At 40.3% G+C, this 22,792-nt stretch overlaps 1 protein-coding gene across 5 annotated transcripts in view; it reads left to right on the top strand.

The window, feature by feature from the left end:
• The first annotated feature begins 15,235 nt into the window (after nucleotides 1-15,235).
• The window catches only part of NRCAM (neuronal cell adhesion molecule), a 91,811-nt gene continuing 84,254 nt past the window's right edge, over nucleotides 15,236-22,792 (top strand). For 3 of the 5 annotated variants that reach the window (XM_052638949.1, XM_052638950.1, XM_052638948.1), the window contains exons 1-3: nucleotides 15,236-15,341; nucleotides 19,209-19,409; nucleotides 21,840-21,857. In XM_052638949.1, coding sequence (XP_052494909.1) covers nucleotides 19,304-19,409; nucleotides 21,840-21,857 — 124 coding nt within the window. In that variant the 5' untranslated portion in view covers nucleotides 15,236-15,341; nucleotides 19,209-19,303. The remainder of the gene's footprint in view (nucleotides 15,342-19,208; nucleotides 19,410-21,839; nucleotides 21,858-22,792) is intronic. The other 2 variants (XM_052638952.1, XM_052638951.1) reach the window with 1 other exon arrangement.

Here is a 22,792-nt window from a genome sequence, read left to right as displayed (position 1 = left end):
TTGAAAGGACTGGGCAGAAAAATAAAGAGTGGTCCATGGGACCTAGATTGGAAAGAAAGGAAACACAGATAAAAGAATTAGAGAGTGGGAGAAACAGGAGGCCAAAAACAAGGCGGCTGCTGCTGCTGCTGCTGCTGCTGCTAAGTCGCTTCAGTCATGTCCCACTTTGTGCGACCCCATAGACGGCAGCCCACCAGGCTCCCCCGTCCCTGGGCTTCTCCAGGCAAGAATACTGGAGTGGATTGCCATTTCCTTCTCCAATGCATGAAAGTGAAAAGTGAAAGTGAAGTCGCTCAGTTGCGTCCAACTGCTAGTGCCCCTATAGACTGTAGCCTACCAGGCCCCTCCATCCATGGGATTTTCCAGGCAAGAGTACGGGAGTGGGTTGCCATTGCCTTCTCCAAAAACAAGGCTTGTGTGAACAATTAAGAGAAAGAATTGCAAGTGAGGACATTTTGATCAGAGGGGATTGGTGCCATTTTGGTTTGCTTCCAGCCAAAGAACAACCAGGAGTATTTTCGGCCCTGGGTGGAATTTTAGCCCAGGGTGTAAACTGGTGGAGAAAGCCTCTGACAGCATTTCCATCCAGCACCCACACCACCTCCATCTCTAACAGGCAGAGGCCTAGGCTCCTCCTCTGTATGAGAATACAGATTTCTCAGAAACTGAGTCAGAGAAGTTTTATTTTCTTACATCATAGGGAGATATGGTATGCTTATGAGGGTTGTTGATTTGTAATTTCATTTCTGGTAATATCTTTCCCTGATAGGTATTAGAATAATGCTCTCTGAAATTCAGCTGGGAAGTATTTTTTCCTCTTCTATTTTCTGGAAAAAAGAGTGTATAGTATAGGTGCTATATTTTGACTATTTATATAAATAAAGGATGAAGATTGTTGCAGTAAAGTATTCATTTATAGTTGTGTTTAAAAACAGAAGTTTATTTTCTTAATCTCTATTCTGGGTGCCTGATTTCTGCTTTGTTGTTGTTTAGTCATTAAGTTGTGCCCAAATCTTTTGGGGCTGCACAGACCGTAGCTCACCAGGCTCCTCTGTCCATGGTATTCTTCAGGCAAGAATATTTGAGGGGGTCGCCATTTCCTCCTCCAGGGGATTTTCCTGACTGATGGATTGAATCCACATCTCCGGCACTGGCAGGCAGATTCTTTACCACTGAGCCATCCAGGAAGCCCTATTTTTGCTTCAAGAAAGAGAAATAAATAGCATTGATGTTTAAAAAGCTCTCATGAACCACAACATGCTAAGTGACCTGGGGACAAGGAAGCATTGTGGCATGTACAAAAGAGGACATGTCTCAGCCCAAACAGATCCTTTCTGTCTGACTTAGGTTTTAAGATCTCATGTACCTTAAGTGACATGGAAGTTAATGTAAAACCAAGAGTAAATTTGATCTGAAATCAAAGTTATGTAGCAGTGAATCTTCAGTTCAGTTCAGTTCAGTTCAGTCGCTCAGTCGTGTCCGACTCTGCGACCCCATGAATCGCAGCACACCAGGCCTCCCTGTCCATCATCAACTCCTGGAGTTCACTCAAACTCACGTCCATCGAGTCGGTAATGCCATCCAGCCATCTCATCCTCGGTCGTCCCCTTCTCCTCCTGCCCCCAACCCCTCCCAGCATCAGAGTCTTTTCCAATGAGTCACCTCTTCACATGAGGTGGCCAAAGTACTGGAGTTTCAGCTACAGCATCAGTCCTTCCAAAGAAATCCCAGGGCTGATCTCCTTCAGAATGTACTGGTTGGATCTCCTTGCAGTCCAAGGGACTCTCAAGAGTCTTCTCCAACACCACAGTTCAAAAGCATTAATTCTTCGGTGCTCAGCTTTCTTCACAGTCCAACTCTCACATCCATACATGACTACGGGAAAAACCGTAGCCTTGACTAGATGGACCTTTGTTGGCAAAGTAATGTCTCTGCTTTTGAATATGCTATCTAGGTTGGTCATAACTTTTCTTCCAAGGATTAAGCGTCTTTTAATTTCATGGCTGCAATCACCATCTGCAGTTATTTTGGAGCCCAAAAAAAGTCTGACACTATTTCCACAGTGAATCTTAATATATCATAAAAAAATTATTTTGGTAAGTACTGAAAATTTTCCTGAACTCATGTTAAGGAAAATGATTTGCAGATGGTGATAAAAATATTTTTTCATGAAAATGACAAGTGTATTTTATTTTCATTGGCATTATCTATTTTAGTTAAAATAGGCTCTTATCTCCACATTTCCCCTCTTAAAATTATTTCTTCAGTAACTCCATTAGACTTTCATAGACAAACATGTTGTTTTCCATTTCTTTCAGTATTGCTTTTTATTCAGAAATAAGTATATTTGTATTCCACATGTAAGTGAGGTCATATAACCTTTGCCTTTGTCTGACTTAACTTCACTCAGTGTGATAGTCGCTAGGTCCATCCGTATTGCTGCAGATGGCGTCATTTCATTCTTTTATGGCTGAATAATACTCGACTGTATAGAGGTACCGCACCTTCTTTATCCATTCTTCCGTCAGTGGACACTGCAGTTGTTCCCCGTCTTGGCTATTGTGAATTGTGCTGCTGTGAACATTGGGGTGCATGTATCTTTTCAAATTTGAGTTTTCTCTGGATACATGTCCCGGATTGGGATTGCTGGATCCTATGGTAACTCTATTTTCAGTTTGTTGAAGAACCTCTGTACAGTTTTCCATAGTAGCTGCGCCAGTTTATATTCCTACCAGCGATGTAGGAGAATTTTCTTTTCTCCTTCTTCTCTTACCCTCTTCATTATTCATTGTTTGTAGACTTTTTGATGATGACCAGTGTGACAAAAACAACAAGGATTTACTGTGTAGCACAGGGAACTATATTCAGCATCTTGTAATAACCTATAATGGAAAGGAATCTGAAAAAGAATGTGTGTGTGTATGCATATATATATATATATATATATATATATATATATATCTGAATCACTGATTTATTCCTGAAGCTAACACAATATTGTAAATCAACTATAATACAATTAAAATAATAGGATTATATGCTTTCTGGTAGTTGTCAAAATAAAACTCTAAGGTGATAATTTAAAAAAAATATAGATATATTTAACTCTTACTGGGGCAAGAATGAGTATAATGTGAGAGCACCTAGCAGGGAAAACAAAGCTGTGAGTGTACCCTCTGAAGTGTGTCTAGATTTGCAAAACACAGGATAGTCAAGTTTATTTTTCTTTTCTATGACTTTATTGCAGTGTAGTCTACATGCCACAGAATTTACCCATTCTAAGTGTAGTTTGATGAGTTTTAGTAACTGTATACCATTATGCAAGCTTCATCCAAATCTATTTTTAGATTATCCATCATCCCCTAAAAATCCCTTCCTGCCTCCAGCCCCAGGCAGTCATTAATCTAGTTCTGATTTTATAGTTTTATCACATAAATGAAATCACATATAATCTTTTGCATCTGGTTTCTTTCACTTAATGTAGTCTTAAGGTTTTGTTGCTCATATCAGTGGCTTATCCTTTGTTACTGCCAGGTAGTTTTCCATTAATGAATATACCTTATTTTATTTATCTTTTCACAATTGATGGGACATTTGGATTGTTTCTGAGTTTTGATTATTATAAAAAATGCTGGTATGTCCCTTTGCATTCAAGTTTTTTTGTGGATTTATGTGAAAACAGATCATGAAAATTACTCTTAAGTAATGAAAGTTTTTAAGCAACAGGTAGAACTGGACGTGGACCAACAGACTGGTTCCAAATCAAGAAAGGAGTATGTCAAAGTTGTATATTGTCACCCTGCTTATTTAACTTATATGCAGAGTACATTATGTGAAATGCTGGGCTGGATGAAGCAACAAGCTGTAATCAAGGTTGCTGGGAGAAATATTGATAACCTCAGATATGCAGATGACACCACCCTTATGGTAGAAAGTGAAGAAGAACTAAAGAGCCTCTTGATGAAAGTGAAAGAGGAGAGTGAAAAAGTTGACTTAAAACTCAGCATTCAGAAAACTAAGATCATGGCCTCCAGTCCCATCACTTCATGGCAAATAGATAGGGAAACAGTGGAAACAGTGTCAGACTTTATTTTTCTGGGCTCCAAAATCACTGCAGATGGTGACTACAGCCATGAAATTAAAAGACACTTGCTCCTTTTAAAGAAAAGCTATGACCAACCTAGACAGCATATTAAAAAGCAGAGACATTTCTTTGCCAACAAAGGTCTGTCTAGTCAAAGCTATGGCTTTTCCAGTAGTCATGTATGGATGTGAGAGTTGGACTATAAAGAAACCTGAGCACCAAAGAATTGATGCTTTTGAACTGTGGTGTTGGAGAAGACTTTTGAGAGTCCCTTGGATAGCAAGGAGATCCAACCAGTCAATCCTAAAGGAAATCAGTCCTGAATATTCATTGGAAGGACTGATGCTGATGCTGAAACCCCAGTATTTTGGCCACCTGATGGGATGAACTGACTCACTAGAAAAGACCCTGATCCTGGGAAAGATTGAAGGCGGGAGGAGAAGGGGACAACAGAAGATGAAATGGTTGGATGGCATCACCAACCTGATGGACATGAGTTTGAGTAAACTCCAGAAGTTGGTGATGGACAGGGAAGCCTGGTGTGCTGCAGTCCATGGGGTCGCAAAGAGTCAGACACAGCTGAACTGACACTTAAGTAAATACCTAAGAGTAGAATTGCTGAGTTTATAATAAATGTATTTTAACTTTTAAGAGCTTGCCAGATTACGGTAAAGCCCGAGGCTTTGAACCACATGATGAAGCCATGTGGGCACCCTTACCCTCCGCCTGGGTGCCCCTTCCCAATTTAGTCTCTTGCTTTATCTGCAAAAAAAGAGAGAGAGAGATTGGCAAATTATCTTCCAAAGTGGCTACTTTTTCACAGTCTCACAGCAACGAAGGAGAATTCCAGTTTCTCCCCATGCTCACCAACACTTGATATGATCAGTCTTTTTGAAAATAGCTGTTCAAATAGGTGTGACGGTATCTCATTTTGGTTTTAAGTTGTATTTCCCTAAGGATAAATTATATGAGCATCTTTTCATGTGTTTGTTGGCCGTTTGTATATTTTCTTTGGAAAAGTATCTATCCAAACCTTTGCCCAATTTTTTTTCTTTTTTTTTAATGTTTGTCTTACTTTTGAGTTGAAGAGTTTTCTTTTTATATGTTGTGGATACAAGTTCTCTACTAACTTTATGATCTATAAATATTTTTGTCATAATCCGTGGCTTAGTTTTGTATTTCCTTATTGATGTGTTTTGGAGCACAAATGTTTTTAATTTTGATAATGTTCAAGTTATCATTTGTTTCCTTTTATGGATGTGCTTTTAGTATCAGATCTAAAAAATCGAATCCAAGGTCACAAAGCTGTTCTCTTACTTGATTAAAATTATTGAATTTCATTACTTTTAAAATGATCGAGAACGATCTGGATGCCACAACAATGCCTTAGCCATCTGTTTTTTAGTTTCATGCTTTAGTGGTTGTGCTAATGATAGGAATCCAGAGGCCAGGTATACTCTTGTCATTTTAAGTAATTATAACTTGGCCCCAGAAGCCTTATATTTTCCATTCTGCTGAGCACTGTTCTCAAAAAGTTCCTTCCTGCCTGTTTGCCATCCATTTCCTTTGACCACCCCAGCCCCAGGCAGCCATTGATCCGGACATAATTGAGTCTCAGATTATTGAGTTAAATTTAATTGAATGGTTCAAAATTTCCTGCGCATTTTATTCTTTGCGTGGGAAGATGGCACTCTTTTTTATGAAATTTGTTTGCTGGAATTTATTTCCTTTGCAGTGTTGTGTTAGTGTCTGGTGTACAGCAGAGTGATTCAGTTATAAATCATTGTGCCACCAGTGTCAAGTTTATTCTTAATTTTGTAGCCTTGCAAATTAAAATTAGCATCTCATTAAAATATTAAAATAAAGCATCTCATGTAGAGATTACTACATTTGCTTCCTTCTCTTGAGAAAAATATACTCATAAACCTTGGTTTTGTACTCCATCAAAGACGTAGAACACTCTTTTTTTAAAAAAAATTCTTGATGGAGACAAAAACCTAAGCTTTGAAAGCCTTCCCAAGATAGGCTAATTGGATATACATAAGGTGCTCATCCTGGCCCAGTGAGTTTTGGCAAAGGGGTACCCCCAGAGCTTATCAACTGAAACCTGAGCCCACTGACCTGGCAGGCAGAGAGAGGACCTGTAACAGTTTCTTCTGCCCGTGACTGGGCGCCCCAACACTCACACCCAGAAGCCAGTGAAAGCCGTACCCAGTTGTTCTTTTCCACTCTGGAATGTCTCTGGGGTCCCTTGGTCTCCAACCTTATTCTTGGTGGACTCCCTTGGTCTCCTATCTGCACTCTCTTACCCGATTTACCCAGGTTTTTCATCCCAGACTCTGACAGCTGCTCTGCCAGCCTTTTGAATTGTTCTCCAAAAGGTGTTCCCTCTTGTAATGCTCAGCTTGGCTCCACTGGATGCAGAGATCCAGAAGCCATTGTCCAGCGTCAGCTGAGAGCCCCAGGCCTTCTCCTCTCTGAGAAAGCGCTGGACACTCACGTGCCTTAGCTGCTTCCATCCTTCTGCCCTTTGTGTGAGAGTACTCATTTCTCCACTCCCACCTGGCCTACTTTTATCAGATCCAGTAACCGGCAGCCTTGTGGAATCTGATGCTTTGCTCTCTTTTTCCATTGTCTGATCTTATTGGTTTTTCCCTTCTGCTGTAGCATCTCAGTGGTTTTACTGTGTGGCTGTGTGCTCAGGCATTTCAGTTGTGTCTGACTCGTGGCGACCCAGTGACTTGTAGCCTGCCAGTCACCTCTGTCCATGGGGTTCTCCAGGCAAGAATCCTGGAGTGGGTTGCCATGCCCTCCTCCAGGAGATCCTTCTGATCCAGGGGTCAAACCCACATCTTCTGCATTGCAGGCATGTTTTTTACCCACTGAGCCACTAGGGAAACCCAATTTTGTGGGCTTTTTATTAGATTCTGCTTTATATCGTAGCAGGTGCAGTTCTCAGAATTCAGAGTAGGGCTAGAAGAGACCTTAGAGGTATTCAAAGCATGAGCCTTTATAGAGGGACTTCTATGTAAATGTTTTCCTTGAAATAGTTATGATTCCTTTCATGTGCTTAAGAAATTATTTTTCATAGGTTTTTTTTTTTTTTTGGCCAACTTCTTTGTGAATTACCGCAATTTCCAAATTTTAAAAAGTGATAATAATCATAGTGTAACTTGGAAATTTCTGACATTTGCATCATTTCTTCTTTGATTTTTTTTGTCTTCATCCTCCTATTTTGCTTTTCCACTTACTTCCCAACTCTCTGTCGAGAAAGATGACAAATATTTATTTCTAGGAACTCAGTTTACTCATAAATTTTTTTTTCATGATTTACTCTCCTGAAGAGATGCAAAGTGAAGTCGCTCAGTCATGTCCAATTCTTTGCGACCCTGTGGACTGAAGCCTTCCAGGCTCCTCCATCCATGGGATTTTCCAGGCAAGTGGGGTGCCATTTCCTTCTCCAGGGGATCTTCCTGACCCAGGGATCGAACCTGTGTCCCCTGCATTATAGGCAGACGCTTTTACTGTCTGGGCCACCAGGGAAGTCCAAAGAGATGCAAAGAGGCTGTAATTCTAGGTTTAATGTTCCTATTAACCAACTTTGATGCAAACCAGAGACTTTTCTCTCCTGATTCTTCCAGGGAGCTGGAAACTTGAGCCAAGAATGCTTTCCTCTTAATGGTGCTTCTAACTTGCTCTTTGAGTTGGTATTTCTTCCATACCATAGCAGTGAAATTCCATATTCCTTCTGTGGAGTCCATTTAAGTAGTGATAGTAAGAGGACATGATCTTTTAATAGAAAAGGTGGTTTCTGAGAAGGCATACACAACAAATTATTCTAGAGCTTTGACTCTTGGCTTGATTGAATCTCACATTGCAGAGAACAATGTTTCTAACATTCGTATTTCTGTGTGCTTTGCTTCTATGGACTCCTGAGAAGCCCATAATTTAACTTCCTAGAGACTGAATTCTATTCTAAATGCTCAGAAGGAAGATACTCTTTGAAGTAAATCTGACAAATTCTCTTGGAAGCTGATAATCATTTGCTGATCATTTTTATAAATGCAGATTTTTCACATAGGCTGTTTAAAGAAAATTAAATGCATCAGGAATTAAATATGAATTACTCCCCTGTTTTGTGGGTAAATTCTTTGTAGTAGAAAATGTACATTAGCAAGTGACTAAAATGTGTTCTTTGTATGAAATAGCCTCTAGCTGGAATGAAGGATTTCCAGCTACTTAGTGTATGATAATACACCTTCCCCAGCACTGATAACAAGCAGAAAACACAATTCTTCATGTCATGTCAGACTCCATTTCTCATTTTCACGGTCCCATTGTGATTACACAGAGCCTGGATACCTTGGCAAAATGCATTTGGAAATGTTACTGTGAAGATTATAGTCATCTGTGATGAGGCAGGAGGGACAGCCTTGGATGTGGTTACTCTGGGTGTTCTGCCTGCTCACCCCCATGCCCAGGCCCATGTTTGGGAAAACCCAATATATAGGAAAGAGTGATTCAGAAATGCAGCTGAATGGAAGGCAGAGGAGGTGACTGCAGCCAACAAGCACCCACACAGCCCTTGCTCACCACCAAAATCCTGCCCCCTGGCTGATCACTGAGAGCAATATTACAGTGTACCATGTCACTTCTGAAACTCTTTCCAGAAAGGGACCTTCAGAATTTACTGTGAACTGAGCATGCTGTCTGTGGCAATGATATCAGTGCCCTATATATATTCGTAGGCACTAGACATTTCCCAGAATCCCTTGTGGTTAGTGTCATTGACTCTTTCTGGTCCATGGGTTGGGAACAAAAAAAATATCAGCATCCCCTCTGGGTAGGGGCAGTTCAGAGCAAGGAGAGCATGGGGATTCTGAAAGTCACATATGGAGATGGCAGCCTCAGGGAATGGTGGAGCCTCTGTCAGCCTAGAGCCTCTGTGCCACGGGCAGGACTCAGGTATAAAGGGTACTGTGCTAAGCACTGAGACCTCTGAGTTTATTTCTCACAGTGGTTTAGGTTAATTCTCTCTCCAGCTCTTTCTTCTCCCCAGACCCTGACTCCCGGCTATTAGGAGAAGAATGCACTGAGATTTTGACCCCTACTTTGCATCTCCACCCTCAGTGGCTCATACCATTTAGCAACATGAGCAGTTTGTAAATCCTTCCTTCTTATCGTTGAAATATGACATAAGTTTTTAAAAAGTGGCAAGTCTGCCAGGCCTTCCAAAATGCTATTATCTACTATTAAATGGCTGCCATGTTGCCATATGTTGTTTACTTGACAGATAGATAAGAATACTAATATCCTGCATGGCCTTTTCTGCTGAAAGTTTTAATAAACTGTTTCTGATCCTTACGTCTTTTCAGTGATATTTATAGAAATCTCTGTTTACAAGAAGATAAATAGAGCCAGAACTTGTTTCAGTGACTCGACAAATGTTGCAGAATATATTACTATCAAGGCCCATATTTCAGATCTAATTTTCCAGCTCTCAGCCTTCACCCTTAGAGCTATTCCCTATTTTCCATGTTTAAAAATTGGAACTTTGTTTCTGTTTTATAATCTGAAGGAAATCACCTAGGAAGTGGACCTTGCTTTGAAGGAATAGACCTGTCTCTAAGGCCTGCCTTTTTCTTTTCTTCTCCCTTTTCTTTGATTCCCTGTTTAGTAGGAGAATAAATAGATCCAAGTAGAAGCCAAGATAGAACACTAGCAGATTCTGGTCTGATTCATGAAGGTCGGAAGGCAAGAGAGGCAGACCTTCATGGAGCACCCTCTCATCCTACTCTCTAGCTTAATTTTTGCTTTTCTGCATTAGAAATAGATTGATAGAATACCTAAAATAACTAAATCAGGCCTTGCTTTTGTTCAGTTGCTCAGTCGGGTCCAACTCTTTGTGACCCCATGAACTGCAGCACACCCGACTCCTCTGTCTTTCACCCTCAGTTTGCCCAATTTCATGTCCATTGAGTCAGTGATACTATCCGACCGCTTCATCCTCTGTCCCTTCCTTCTCCTCTTGCCCTCAATTATTTTAGGGTGAAAAGTTTTCTTTGGTGTCAGTGGTAATTATTTTCTATTTAATGAGTGCAAGTTTTGTATGAGAACTATAACAAGTCTGTACTCTTTGGCTGTACATACAGGAAGTATATAGAGGAAAAGATAAAATGATGGATTATTTTAGAGTCATCACCAGACTATTCATTTAGGATTCCTATAGCCCCAGCCATGATATTGTAAGGAGATATGTGCATTAGAATCATCAACCCTCTTAAATGGGTATTTTAGCATCTTTCTGGTTGCAAGAAACAGTCAGTCTGAGTTTTATTATTTTGGGTATCTGTGGCTATGTAACAAATTACCCCCGAATGTTGTGACTTGAAACAGTTGATTTTTTTTTTTTTTGGTAATTCTGAGGCTCTGTTAACCTTCAGGTGATTGACATCTGATTGTTCTGTCTCAGATGGTTTTTCTGTGGCATGTGGTTTATTCAGCTGCTTTCAGCTGGGAGCTCAGTGGGGCCCAGCAAATCCAAGATGATCTTTCATCTATGTAAGGTCTCTTTCCAGTCTCTCCTCTCATCATCCATAGTCGAGCTAAGCTTCCCAGAAGGAGCATTACAAGAGGAAAGCCCCAGCGTGCAAGTGCTAATCATACCTCTCAATTTGCATGATCCTTGCTAAAATCCCATTGGCCAAAACACTTCCTGTGACCAAGCCCAGAGTCATTGTGGGAGGGGGCTACACAGAGGGATGGATGCTGGAGGGGTGCTTCCTGGGGGCCGGTGATGTAACAGTCTACCTACCACACTAATGAAGCCTTATTTTAGAATTCACAGGATGGAAGAAAGGGGAAGATCTTTCAGCCACAACCACTCCGTGAGGCAAACCTCACAGAGAACTGTAACATTGTTTGGGATGCCAGGAGTTTTAGAGACCCGGTGATCATATAAATGGAGCAGGTCCTTGTCATCACCTGAGGAGTTCACCAATGCTACAGGCACTCAGTTGACCATTTCCACTGATTCTGTTACTGCCTACTGGCTTCATTCTGCTCAGGACACCTCATATCCCCTGCTGACTCATGGTTTCTCATGCTGCCTTGCCTCTGTGTCATCTTTGACCTTTGTTCCTGCTCCAGACTGTGACTTATTCTCTCTTTCTGCCTCGTATTCACTCTCCCCATGGAAAAGGAATTTGTTGCCAATTGGTTGATCACTCTCTAGCCCTCTGAAATCGCCAGCTCATCTCACAGGCACTACGTGGCCTTTGGTCAGACACCCACACCTGATTCTTCTAGCCTCAGTCAGGGTGGTGGGGTCAGTGCAGAGACAGACTGTGAGTAGGGCAAGCATTCAGAGGGAAGAGTTTGCTCTCTGATCTGTTTAGTTGACTGTGATTGGATTTGGAGGTAGGGTGAGGAAGCCTTCCTTTGAAAAACTCCCAGGTGGCGCTGGTGGTAAAGAACCCACTTGCCAACGCAGGAGATGTAAGAGACGTAGGTTCGATCCCTCGGTCGGGAAGATCCCCTGGAGGAGGGCTTGGCAACCCACTCCAGTATTCTTGCCTGGAGAATCCCCACGGACAGAGGAGCCTGGCTAGCTACAGTCCATGGGGTCGCAAAGAGGTGGACATGACTGGAGCAACTTAGCACACACGTGTATACCGTTCCTCTCACTCTACCCCCCCTTCCTTTCTCATCAGCTCTCTCACCCCTGAAGCTAGCCCTGACAGCTGTCACCAGATAATTGGTGGACACATGTGGGACAGGCGCCACCATTGGTCAGGGTTACCATCAGTCTCACCCTTACGGACGTTTGTGCCCTTGTGTATGTTTGATTTTTCATACTGAAGTGTTAGTTGATTTACAATGTTGTGTTAATTTCTTCTGTACATCAAAGTTATTCTGTCGTACATAAATATATACATGGACTTTTCAGTAAGTGCGCTTCGTCCTTCATCTTAGCTCTCTCAGTTAGAGCATTCTCTACTGTTTCCTTTCTTGTCATTTCTGTGCTAGATTAAAGAGGATTGAAAAAGCCTATATCCAGATAATTTTATGTGATGCAAATAACTGGATTTTATTAAGAGACTTGCCTATTTTTGATCTAACTTCAATGGCAAAAAGGATTTAAAGCTGTTTTCTGTATCTAAGAGGCCCTTAAAATATTGTTTTATAAATTTTTAGACCTCTTTATACATAAAATAGCTCCAGAAGTATTCACAAAACTTGGTAATAATAACCTTCCCCGGGGAGAAACTGGGATTGTGTTGCTTGCTTGGCATTATATGATCTTTTGTGTGTTATGAATGTTGTACCATCTGCTTATATGTTGCATACTTTTTTTGAGCCATTTAGCATCTTTTTATTTTTATTTTTTAATTTTTAAAAAAATTTTGTGTCCCCTTTTTGTTATAAATTGAAGTATAGTTGAGTTACTATGTTTCAGGTGTACACATAGTGATTCAGATAGATATAGATATTACCATACTTTTTTAGATTTTTTTCCACTATAGATTATAAGATATTGAATATTCAGAGAAGGCAATGGTACCCCACGCCAGTACTCTTGCCTGGAAAATCCCATGGACGTAGGAGCCTGGTAGGCTGCAGAGTAGGGGTCGCTGAGAGTTGGACACGACTCAATGACTTCACTTTCACTTTTCACTTTCATGCATTGGAGAAGGAAATGGCAACCCACTCCAGTGTTCTTGCCAGGAGAATCCCAGGGACGGGGGAGCCTGGTGGGCTGCCATCTATGGGGTCGTGCAGAGTCGGACATGACTGAAGCGACTTAGCAGTAGCAGCAGCAGCAGTTCCCTATGCTACACAGTGGGCTTCCCAGGTGACACAGTAAAGGATACGCCTGCCGATGCAGGAAACATAAGAGACGCAGGTTCAATCCCTGGGTTGGGAAGATCCCCTGGAGGAGGGCATGGCAACCCACTCCAGTATTCTTGCCTGGAGAGTCCCCATGGACAGAGGAGCCTGGCAGGCTGCAGTCCATGGTGTCGTGAAGAGTTGGACATGACTGAGCACAGCACAGTACACACATACATATCACATCTTCTTTATCCATTCATGTCAGTTGACATTTAGGTTGCTTCCATGTCTTGACTGTTTTGAATAATGCTGCTATGAACATTGAGGTGTATCTGTTTTTTCGAGTTGGAATTTTTGTCTTTTCTGGATATTTACCCAGGAATAGGATTACTGGCTCATGTGACAACTCTATTTTTAGTCTTTTAAAGAACCTTCATACTGTTCTCCTTCGTTACATTACCTACTTTTAAAATTAACTTTCTAGAAGTCTGTCTTGTCTCCATCGTACTAACTTGCAGTTCCTTCGAAAGGTCAGGGCGAGTGTGCGATGCACTTCCAGCGGTCACTGTTCACATGCAGTCTGTCGCGAAGAGGCCCCTGGAGGTGTGCTCTAGGAAACCTTCTGTAGACAATCAGAAACCATCAACACTTGCTGTTTTTAACATCAGAGACTAAATTTGATAATTCTGTTTGCTTATTGTCTGAATGCAAAATAAGAGGATATGAGAGGAAGGGAAATGCTAGAGGCTTCTCAGGGTATGACAAGCTGGAAACTCCAGAACTTTTCAGAACTGGAGCTTTGGGCCTATCACTCTACATATCGTGTGTGTCCTTAAGCAAATGCCTTTACCATCCTGCATCTCAGATTCCTCATCTAAACTGGGAAATGAAATAGAGTTTCTTGTTTGGGGTTATGGGCAAGATGAGATAAGTTAACACATGGAAGAAATGAACTCAGTGTGATTCCTGACACAGAGAAGGTCCCAGTGAATAATGGCCCTGTGATTTTTTTTTCTCTCATCTGTTAAATGGGTAAAATACCTGCTTTCCTATTTTCTATGGTTTTATGAATACCTAGTAAAATAATCAGTTATAGTGTTCTGAGGAATGGAGATTTGAGCGATTATCAAGATGTATTCTATCATCTATTATTTGGTTAGAAAACATCTGTTACTTGCCCTCCATTCCTTCAGTACTATTTCAGGTTCTAGGTATCAGATTCCTTGTAGAATCTCTATTAAGGGACATCCTTTGGGGCTCAGAAGGAATTATAAACATGTTCCTTTGCTTCACAAGATTTGCCTTGTTATTTAAAGAGATCATTACAGTCTCTAGAGTCACATAATCTAAAACTCCTTTTTTCTAAGGCACATTCATGGTAGTGGAGTTATGTAGGTTTGTATGACTTTGTTGATGCATTAACTGTACAAACTCTTTGTCAATTTTTCTCTAATCTTCCTTCCATTGTCTCAGACTCAAAACTTATGACTGACAAGCACAGGCATGGGCTAGGATTGGGCATTAATATGCTTATTCCTTTTGGTAAGTGTTTAACAAAATATACAAAGAAACCGTCCCAATACTACTTAGCTGTAAAAAAAAAAAAAGAACAAAATAATGCCATTTGCAGCAACATAGATGGACCTAGAGATTGTCGTGCTAGGTGAAGTAATCCAAAGACACACAATGTGATATCACTGTCACCGATATGTGGAATCTAGAATATCACATAAATGAACTTATGCTTAAAACGGAAACAGGCTCACAGACATAGAGAACAGACCTGTGGCTACCAAAGGGGGAAGGAGATGGAGGAGGGATAGGTTAGAAGTTTGGAATTAGCAGACACAAACTACTATATATAAAATAGAAAAACAACAGGGTCCTACTATACGGCATAGGAACTATGTCCAGCATCCTGTAATAAAGCATAATGGAAAATAATATGAAAAAGAATATATATATACACACAGATACATATATCATTACTTTGCTGTATATCAGAAACTGATACAACATTGTTAATGAACTGTACTTCAATTAAGAAACAGTAACTATCCTGAATTGGCTGCCAAAAAATACCTTTCACAGTCAAAATGATGCCACTTCCAGTTAGCTATCCACTCAGAGAGGCCAGCTGCTGATGGCTCACCAGGGCAATAATTAGTGTGCCAAAGGGCATGCAGTCACATAAGCATCTTTGTTTATTGGCTTAGAGAGTAGATCATGTTACATTGTGCAATCAGCACTGAACCACCCATGTTGGGATGCTAAAAAGTACAAATAGGCTAGAATGAAATGGTAAGTAATGCATGGCCTCCTGGTTCTGGTAGAGAATTGCTTTTTTTTTTCAATCAAATTAATTTCATTTCTCATTTGAGAAAAGCAAAGATTTTCTTTTCTTTCTAACGACAAGACTTCTTAGGTAAGCAACAGGAGTATGAGACCTTTGTTAAAATGTGTGCTTGTATGATTTAATGTGAATTTTATACAAAAGAAATAAGGGAACCTTAGGTTGTATTTCTTTCCCAATGGTGAAAAGTTTACTAAAGAAGGGATATTTTTTTTTCTCTTCTGTTTCAGAGATTCTAAAGGTAATATGTGAAAAGTCTCTTTGAATGGAGTTAAATGAAGCGAAATAGTAAAGGGCTTTCCTGTTTATGATTAGTCTGGGTCATTTTAACAATATATGTAGTTTTAAATATTGGAGTGATTTGTATTCTGAAGATGAACCTATCATCTTTCTCATTCAAGTATGCTTTAAAATGTCTGTGGCAAATATTTTTTTTTTAATTACAAACTATGTTGTGCTAGCATGCCCTATAACTCGACTAAACAAAATGCTATTTCAGATGGGGGTTTCATTCATCTTAATGTAATTGCATAAACCATTTAGTTTTGGTTCATGATTCTCACATAAAAGAGAATGACCATTTTTCCAAGGTAAACTGCAAGGCAGGTGGGCTCCTGGCAGGGCAGGTCTCTGACGTCAATACTCAGAGTGCAGAAGCAGTGGTTTTGCTTTGTGAGACATGCAAAGTCCATCCCTCTTACAGAGAGAAAGTTCAGTTTTCTGTAGTTGTATTTTATTTTCGCTGTGACTTTCAGGGACCTTGTGCTGTCCTTAGAGATTGGGTTATTCACCTGTGATGGCATTCATAGGAGAAGTCAGTGATTTTCCATGGGCAGGATTCAGAGGATGGGCTGGGCCATTGCTTTGTCCTCCCCAAACAGAACCTACACTGGAGATGATGTTGTGGCTATTGGTTTAAATGAGCTTACAGCTTCTGATGAGAGACTGCATCTTCATTTATTATAGTTCATGACCTCCTCTCATTGTGAAGATTTACTCATGTCTCTTTAAGTAAGTGCTGTCTCAATTTTTCTTAAGATTTTTATTTTTTTCTTTATACAATATTGTGATTTAACGTGCAGTATTTTATTCCATATATATTCTGAAAAGATAAGCAGGTTGAATGATACTTTCTTTTATAGGATGTTGTCTAATAGTTTCTCTGTTTTAAAGGATGAATAGTTAAGGTATTCAGGGAAAACAAATAATGAATGAGGAACTTAGAAATTGTATGTAGTTGCTTAAGATCTTACATGCATTACAGTTTATTTGTACATCTTCTAGAAAGTGTTTTAGTTCTCTGGCATCTATTCCAGGCACTTAAATTGAATAAACTCAATTAGTTTGACACACAATTCAGGCAGGTGTTCCCTTTGTTTTCTCAATGTTTGCGTCTATATTTTCTCTCAGTATGTGTAGCATGTATCATTAACTTGTTTTAGGGTCATCTTGCCATTTATGTTTATTTTCCTTGAAGACTAGCTATAAATTAACAACTAGCATTTCAACAGAAAAAATCATGAAAGACCTAAGTAAATCTGATTAAATAATATAGATCTGCTTTGCATGCACAGAAAGACAGTTTGGTTTATATTTTGGTTAGTAATGTTTAAATCATGATGTTTATTTATTGTAATATAGAAAGACAAATTTCCTGGATCTTAAATGAAAGCACACAGTATGGATGTTTCATTCCTAAAATAATATTTATATATGTATAATGTCTATGTTTAGAATTTTTTGTATTTGTTTAGCATATTTTTATATTTGTTTTGCAAGAAATACCCAACTACAGTTATAATCATGTTCAAATCAGAACTCAGTTGCTAGCAAAACACATGTTATCAGCATCATTTCATTTCTCTTTTATACATTTAAGCTCTCTTCCATACACAGACATAATATGCCAACTAATTTGACCAGATTGAGAAGAGTTTAGTATTCAAACCAAGTAATATAAATATAGACAGTTATGGTTTCACTCTGTTACCCTTGCAAAAATGCCTCCTCTTCAAGAGGAGATTTATATAAAGGACTTTTGGAGAAATACAGTTCTCTGACTTTTAGACCATAATTCTTAACTGAGTAAGAAACTGAAGAATTCTGGTGGGAAACCAGGGATTCCCAGGTGCTATGATGGTAAAGAATCTGCCTGCCAATGTAAGAGACTCCAGAGACGTGGGTTCAGTCCCTGGGTGGGGAAGATTGCCTGGAAGAGGAAATGGCAACCCACTCCAGTATTCTTGCTTGGAAGATCCCACGGACAGAGAAGCCTGGCAGGCTACAGTCCATGGGGTCGCAGAGAGTCAGGCGTGACTGAGCATGCATACATGCACATAAGTATAGCCTTAGGTAGACTGTGGTCAGAGTTCCTCTCTGAATACAACCTCATTTTTCCCCTTTTCCCTGCCTTTTTTTCCTGCCAATATTATTTACTTCCTACCACATGCCAGACACTGTGATGAGCTCTGGGGACATGATAGGAAACAGGGAAGATGTGGTCCCTAGCCTTTGGAGGTTTTCAGTTGAGTGCGAAAGACAGACATTTAAAAAATACACAATTACACAAATAATTCAGTAATGAAACTGCATGAATGACCCTGGTTTATAGTAATGGCATGTCTCCTACCTTCTTGTGAGAGAGCCATTGGTCACTCGCATCTCTTAGGGAGAAGATTATACCCATCATTTCACGCAGGAGTCTGCTGTCGGACAGAAGCCTGTCCAACATTCTGTGTTTGTGCTCATGTTTTCTTGTGTACAGTAGACACTTTCATGTGCCAGGTATACTATTTTAGGTTACAAAGATGGGAGAGGCACAATCTTTGCCTGAAGTAGTAGGGGAGAGAGCATGCATATCCCCCAAAAGTATATACCTGTATAATAACATGATGAATAAAACAAGGAATTTCAGGGGTTCTCAGAGGGTGAAATAAATGACTTTATTTGAGTGATCAGCTTGTGTTTCCATTTTCAATGATCTACAAAGAAATCCTTTGGACACTGATGAGGAAATTTGGTGGAGAGAACATTCCAGGTAAAAGGAGTGGGATAAACCAAGGCAAGAAGTTGGGAAAACTCAAAGCATATTGAAGGACTGGCCCAAGAAAGAAAAGCAGAACCAGGCAATCAAAGTGACAAACAAACAAACAAAAAATAACTTATGTGGCAATAGGAGGAAATAAGGTTGGTAGGATAAACTCAGACCAGATCATTGAAGTTTTTTTATTACCTGTTTAAGGGTATTTTGAACTTTATTGGGTAGGTCCCATGAGACTACTCTGAACATTTAACCAAAGATCTTTTGAGAAAATTAGTCAGCATTGGTTCAGAGGGTTGCTGCAGTGAAGAAGACCTGGAGCTCAGAGCCCAGGCATGTCTGATGCCACAGTCCAGGTAAGAGATGGGAAAGGCCAGTATTCTTGGTGGCTCTGCCAGTAAATCAGTTTTGAGGTTTGAAACAAATTGACAACCACACCCTGAACTTTCTCAGAGAGAATCTCTGGAAAAGAGAACCCATTAGGCCTCCCCTTCAAAGTCATACCTTTTAACCGATTTAAAGCTATTTTTTCTTGCACTATTAGAGACATAGTAGCCTCTGATATCGGAGAAGGCAATGGCAACCCACTCCAGTACTCTTGCCTGGAAAATCCCAAGGGTGGAGGAGTCTGGTAGGCTGCAGTCCATTTAAACTGGGAAAACCAGAAGGATGGCACTAACAGGTTTTGCTTGACATCATTGCAAATATTTCTGACCTAATTTTAGCTGATTTATGAATAAATGATTCTTTCAGTCCTCAGAGTTAAATATTTAAAAGTTAGCTCCCATTTAGAGTTCATGTATAATACAGAACTGATGTTCTGAACTGCAGACTTCCTCTGTTCATTTCCTTCTTTCAAAAAAAAAAGATACACTCATTCTTCTTCTATCCTTTTTCAGTTTCCTGCATGAGAATTACTGAAACACTACACACAGATCTTTTGTGAAAGAAGAAAAGGAAATTCAGCTTGTGTGGCTCAGCAGGAGCTCAGCTAATGCAGCTTAAAATAATGCCGAAAAAGAAGCGCTTATCTGCAGGCAGAGCGCCGCTGATGCTCTTCCTATGCCAGATGATTAGTGCACTGGAAGTCCCTCTTGATCGTAAGTATTAACATTGCAAAGCTCTGAGCCCCTGGAGCCAGAACCTCCCCAGCATTTACCGTCACTCTGAACAGTGTGGATGGAGGACACGTCTGTGTGATCCTGAAAAGCAAATCAAACAGCACCTGGTGTTTATAAAGAATCAGTCCCTGGGACAAAAAAGAATCAGACTCTAGAAAAGGCCATCAAATGGGTCAGACACATGGTCCCCTCCCTGTCAGTCTTTCCCTCCCTTCTGATCCTTCTGGTGTACCACTGAGGGGGCTGGCCCAAGAAGAAGTGAATTGTGAGCTGATCTTCCCAACAGGCAACTTTTTATAGAAGCCATCCTGCAGCAAAGCCATAGGAATTGCTTTTGGACACAGGCAGAGAAGAAGAGGGAGGGACGAACTGAGAGAGTAGCGTTGACACATGTCCACTACCAGGTGTGAAATAGATAGCTAGAGAGAAGCTGCTGTGTGGCTCAGGGAGCTCGGGGCTCTATGATGACCTAGAGGGGTGGGATGGGGAAGGCGGCTCAAGAAGAGGGGAATATATGTATACATTTAGCTGACTCATGATGTTGTACAGCAGAAACTAACACAGAATTATAAAGCAACTGTACTCCAACAAAAAGAATGATCACGGATTACCGCCCCCCCACCCCCGCCCCATTTATCCCCTTCCCACCTCTCCATCCTCTCCCTTCATACGCTGAGAGTAAAATGATCATCTCTCAGCCAACCCCACGCCCCTCTGTATCCCCAGACTACCCACGACTCACTTCTCTTGACTCAGACAAGGCAAAGTTCACTTTTGGGTTTTGAATCTTAAGTATGAGTTTAGAGCTAGAAAATGTGTCTTATCAAAGCCTAGTGAAAGGTCTTTGTTTTAAAAATGGTGATTAAAGACCAAGATGTCAATGTTGAGATAAAACAAGTCTTCAGCAAAATTGCTATTTAGAACGGAGCAAGTAACAGCTACTCTAGGAGCCCACCCTTTCCTGAATAAAGTACCATATATGCTGCACTCTCCCTGAGCTGGGTGCCATCTGAAAAATTACAGATAATGCTAAGGGCCAACGGGTTACTTTTCCTGCAATGGAAAGCAGAATTTCAAATCTGGACAATTACTGTACTTCAGAATTGATTTATTCTTTATCCCTAATCTACATGACCTCTTTAAATCCATTAGCTTCTTGAATAGAACATCTGTTTGGCAAGCTTTCCAAGGTGCAAGGAAGATAACACTTTCCCGGGGCAATTCAATTGTTGTGATGTCATTTTTTTTTTTTTTTTTTTTAACCAAAGAGATTGCAACTGCCAGTGGGAAGAAGAGATGTGATGGGCCCCATACTTTGTTGACTCCCTTTGCTGTGCATCTTTAAAGTATAAGAAAATGCAACATTCAACTTCTTTTCAAAAGATATTCATTCAGTGACTTTAATTTCAATTCAAAAAAAAAAAGATATGATTGGCTAAGCCCATTGTAGTTTGAATGCCTAAGTAAGCATTTGTCCTAGCAGATATGTAGAAGAGAGAACAAAAGCATTGAGAGAAATGCTTTTGTTCTCTCTTGTGTTAAATATATTCCCCCTTAATCTGACTGCTCAATCTAACAATCAGAGGGAAACAGTCACCTACGGCTAACTCAATTATCGCTGCTAATGGAGAAGAGGCAGAACCATGATGAAAAGAAAGTCACGGACAACCCAGGCGCTCCTGCATTAACCTTTGCAAGTAGTAATGACAGGCAGCACAACAGAATCATGTGAATTGCATGCTAATGCAATTGCTTCCTGCCCTAGTTCCTTACACCTCTTCTGCACCTTGGGGTAGGTACTAGCAGCCCTGGGTGACTGAGGCATTCTGAAGCAGAAATATGTCAACCGTCTGAAAAGTGCAATTACCAACATGGGGATTAACCATGGAAATATAAAAACCTCAGATCAGTGCTGGATTTGACTTGGATGGAGCACTCTCCTTGTAGCAGTGTCCCATTGTTAGGTATCATTACCATGTGCATGGTGATGTCTGGAATAATAGGATCAGACACAACACAGTATGTGACAACTCAGATTAATTGTAGATTTAAGCTATTTTTCAAATTGAACATAATTACTTGTCCAGCACAACATGTATGGCATGGAATTATCCATTCCTATTCCTGGCAGAATCTTTTTTTTTTTTTTTTTTTGGCCTATAGCATCTCTTTTGTTCTTCCCATGTGTTTCTGTAGAAATCATTGCTTCAGGAATAAACAAAACCTTTAATGGGAGTTTCTTTCTCTTGCTACTTCACCAGCTCCATCTTTGCTCTACTGGTTTTTTAGGTTTAATAAAATAGACAAGACGCCCCTATTATCTTCAGGGTGCTAACGTTCCTATTACTAACATCTGGTTTTCTTTAATCCTGTTCGCCCACTCACCTGCTGATATTGATGGGGAAAAAGCAAAACTTCTTGAAGACTGTAAGTGTCTTTTGGTCATTACCAGGCAGTGTGAAAATTTGACTGTGTCTTTGTTTTTGAATGAATACTGTGAATTAAATGCACGATTTTATTTTCATGGCTAACGTCTTTTTAAGCATGTGTGTTTACTGTGGCTAAGCATTGCAATGAAATTCCAAGAAGCAGGTTGAATATATTCCCTGCATGAATTCTGGACTCAGGTATTATTGTTTTTCTTTTACCAATATTCTGCACTACTAACTTCTGCGCTTCATTCACATCTGATGTAACTCAACGAGAACCACAAAATTGGAAGAGAACATCTGGTTCTAAATGCTGTTAAAAGCTGGCTAGAATAAAAGCATATCTTTGGATATATATAGGAGTTGGGCACTTGCAGGTGCTTCAGCAGAGTTCACTCATATGCTTGCTCAATCTGCAGGACTGGGTAGACCAGTATTTCTTAATGTCCTCAGTAAAATGGCCCAGAGAGTTTGAATCTTGTTAGAAAGTGTACAAAAGACAAGCAGCCCCCACTCACATCCTTTCTGAATGGGATGCTCTAATCTAAAACTGCTGTCTCTGACAGCTGGGCACCACCTATCATCTACCTAAAAAATAATAATAATTTTCAAGCATTTGAAAAATCCTTTGGTATTGGATTAACCAGGACAATTATATAAAATCACCTTTTCCCCTTGTTACTCCATAGCCCTTGTTGGTTGCCCAGTGACCTCAGCACTGTTCAAAGAGTTCCATCTAGATGGTCAGCTCCTGGCTGTGATTTGTGGCAGCTAAACCAGCTCCATTAAGTTCTGGGTCTAAGACCACCACCCTTGCATCTCTGTCACTTGCAGAAAAGCACAAGAAATCAGATTGAATCACTCCTAAAAGTCCCCCTTACCCACAGCCTATGCCTGCTGATCCCTTAGTGGGGAATTCTAAGCTTGTTTCCA

The sequence above is a fragment of the Budorcas taxicolor genome, chromosome 4, assembly GCF_023091745.1.
Source record: "Budorcas taxicolor isolate Tak-1 chromosome 4, Takin1.1, whole genome shotgun sequence".
NCBI lineage: Eukaryota > Metazoa > Chordata > Mammalia > Artiodactyla > Bovidae > Budorcas > Budorcas taxicolor.
The sequence above is the reverse complement of the archived record's forward strand: the minus strand, read 5'-3'. Positions and strand labels throughout refer to the sequence as shown.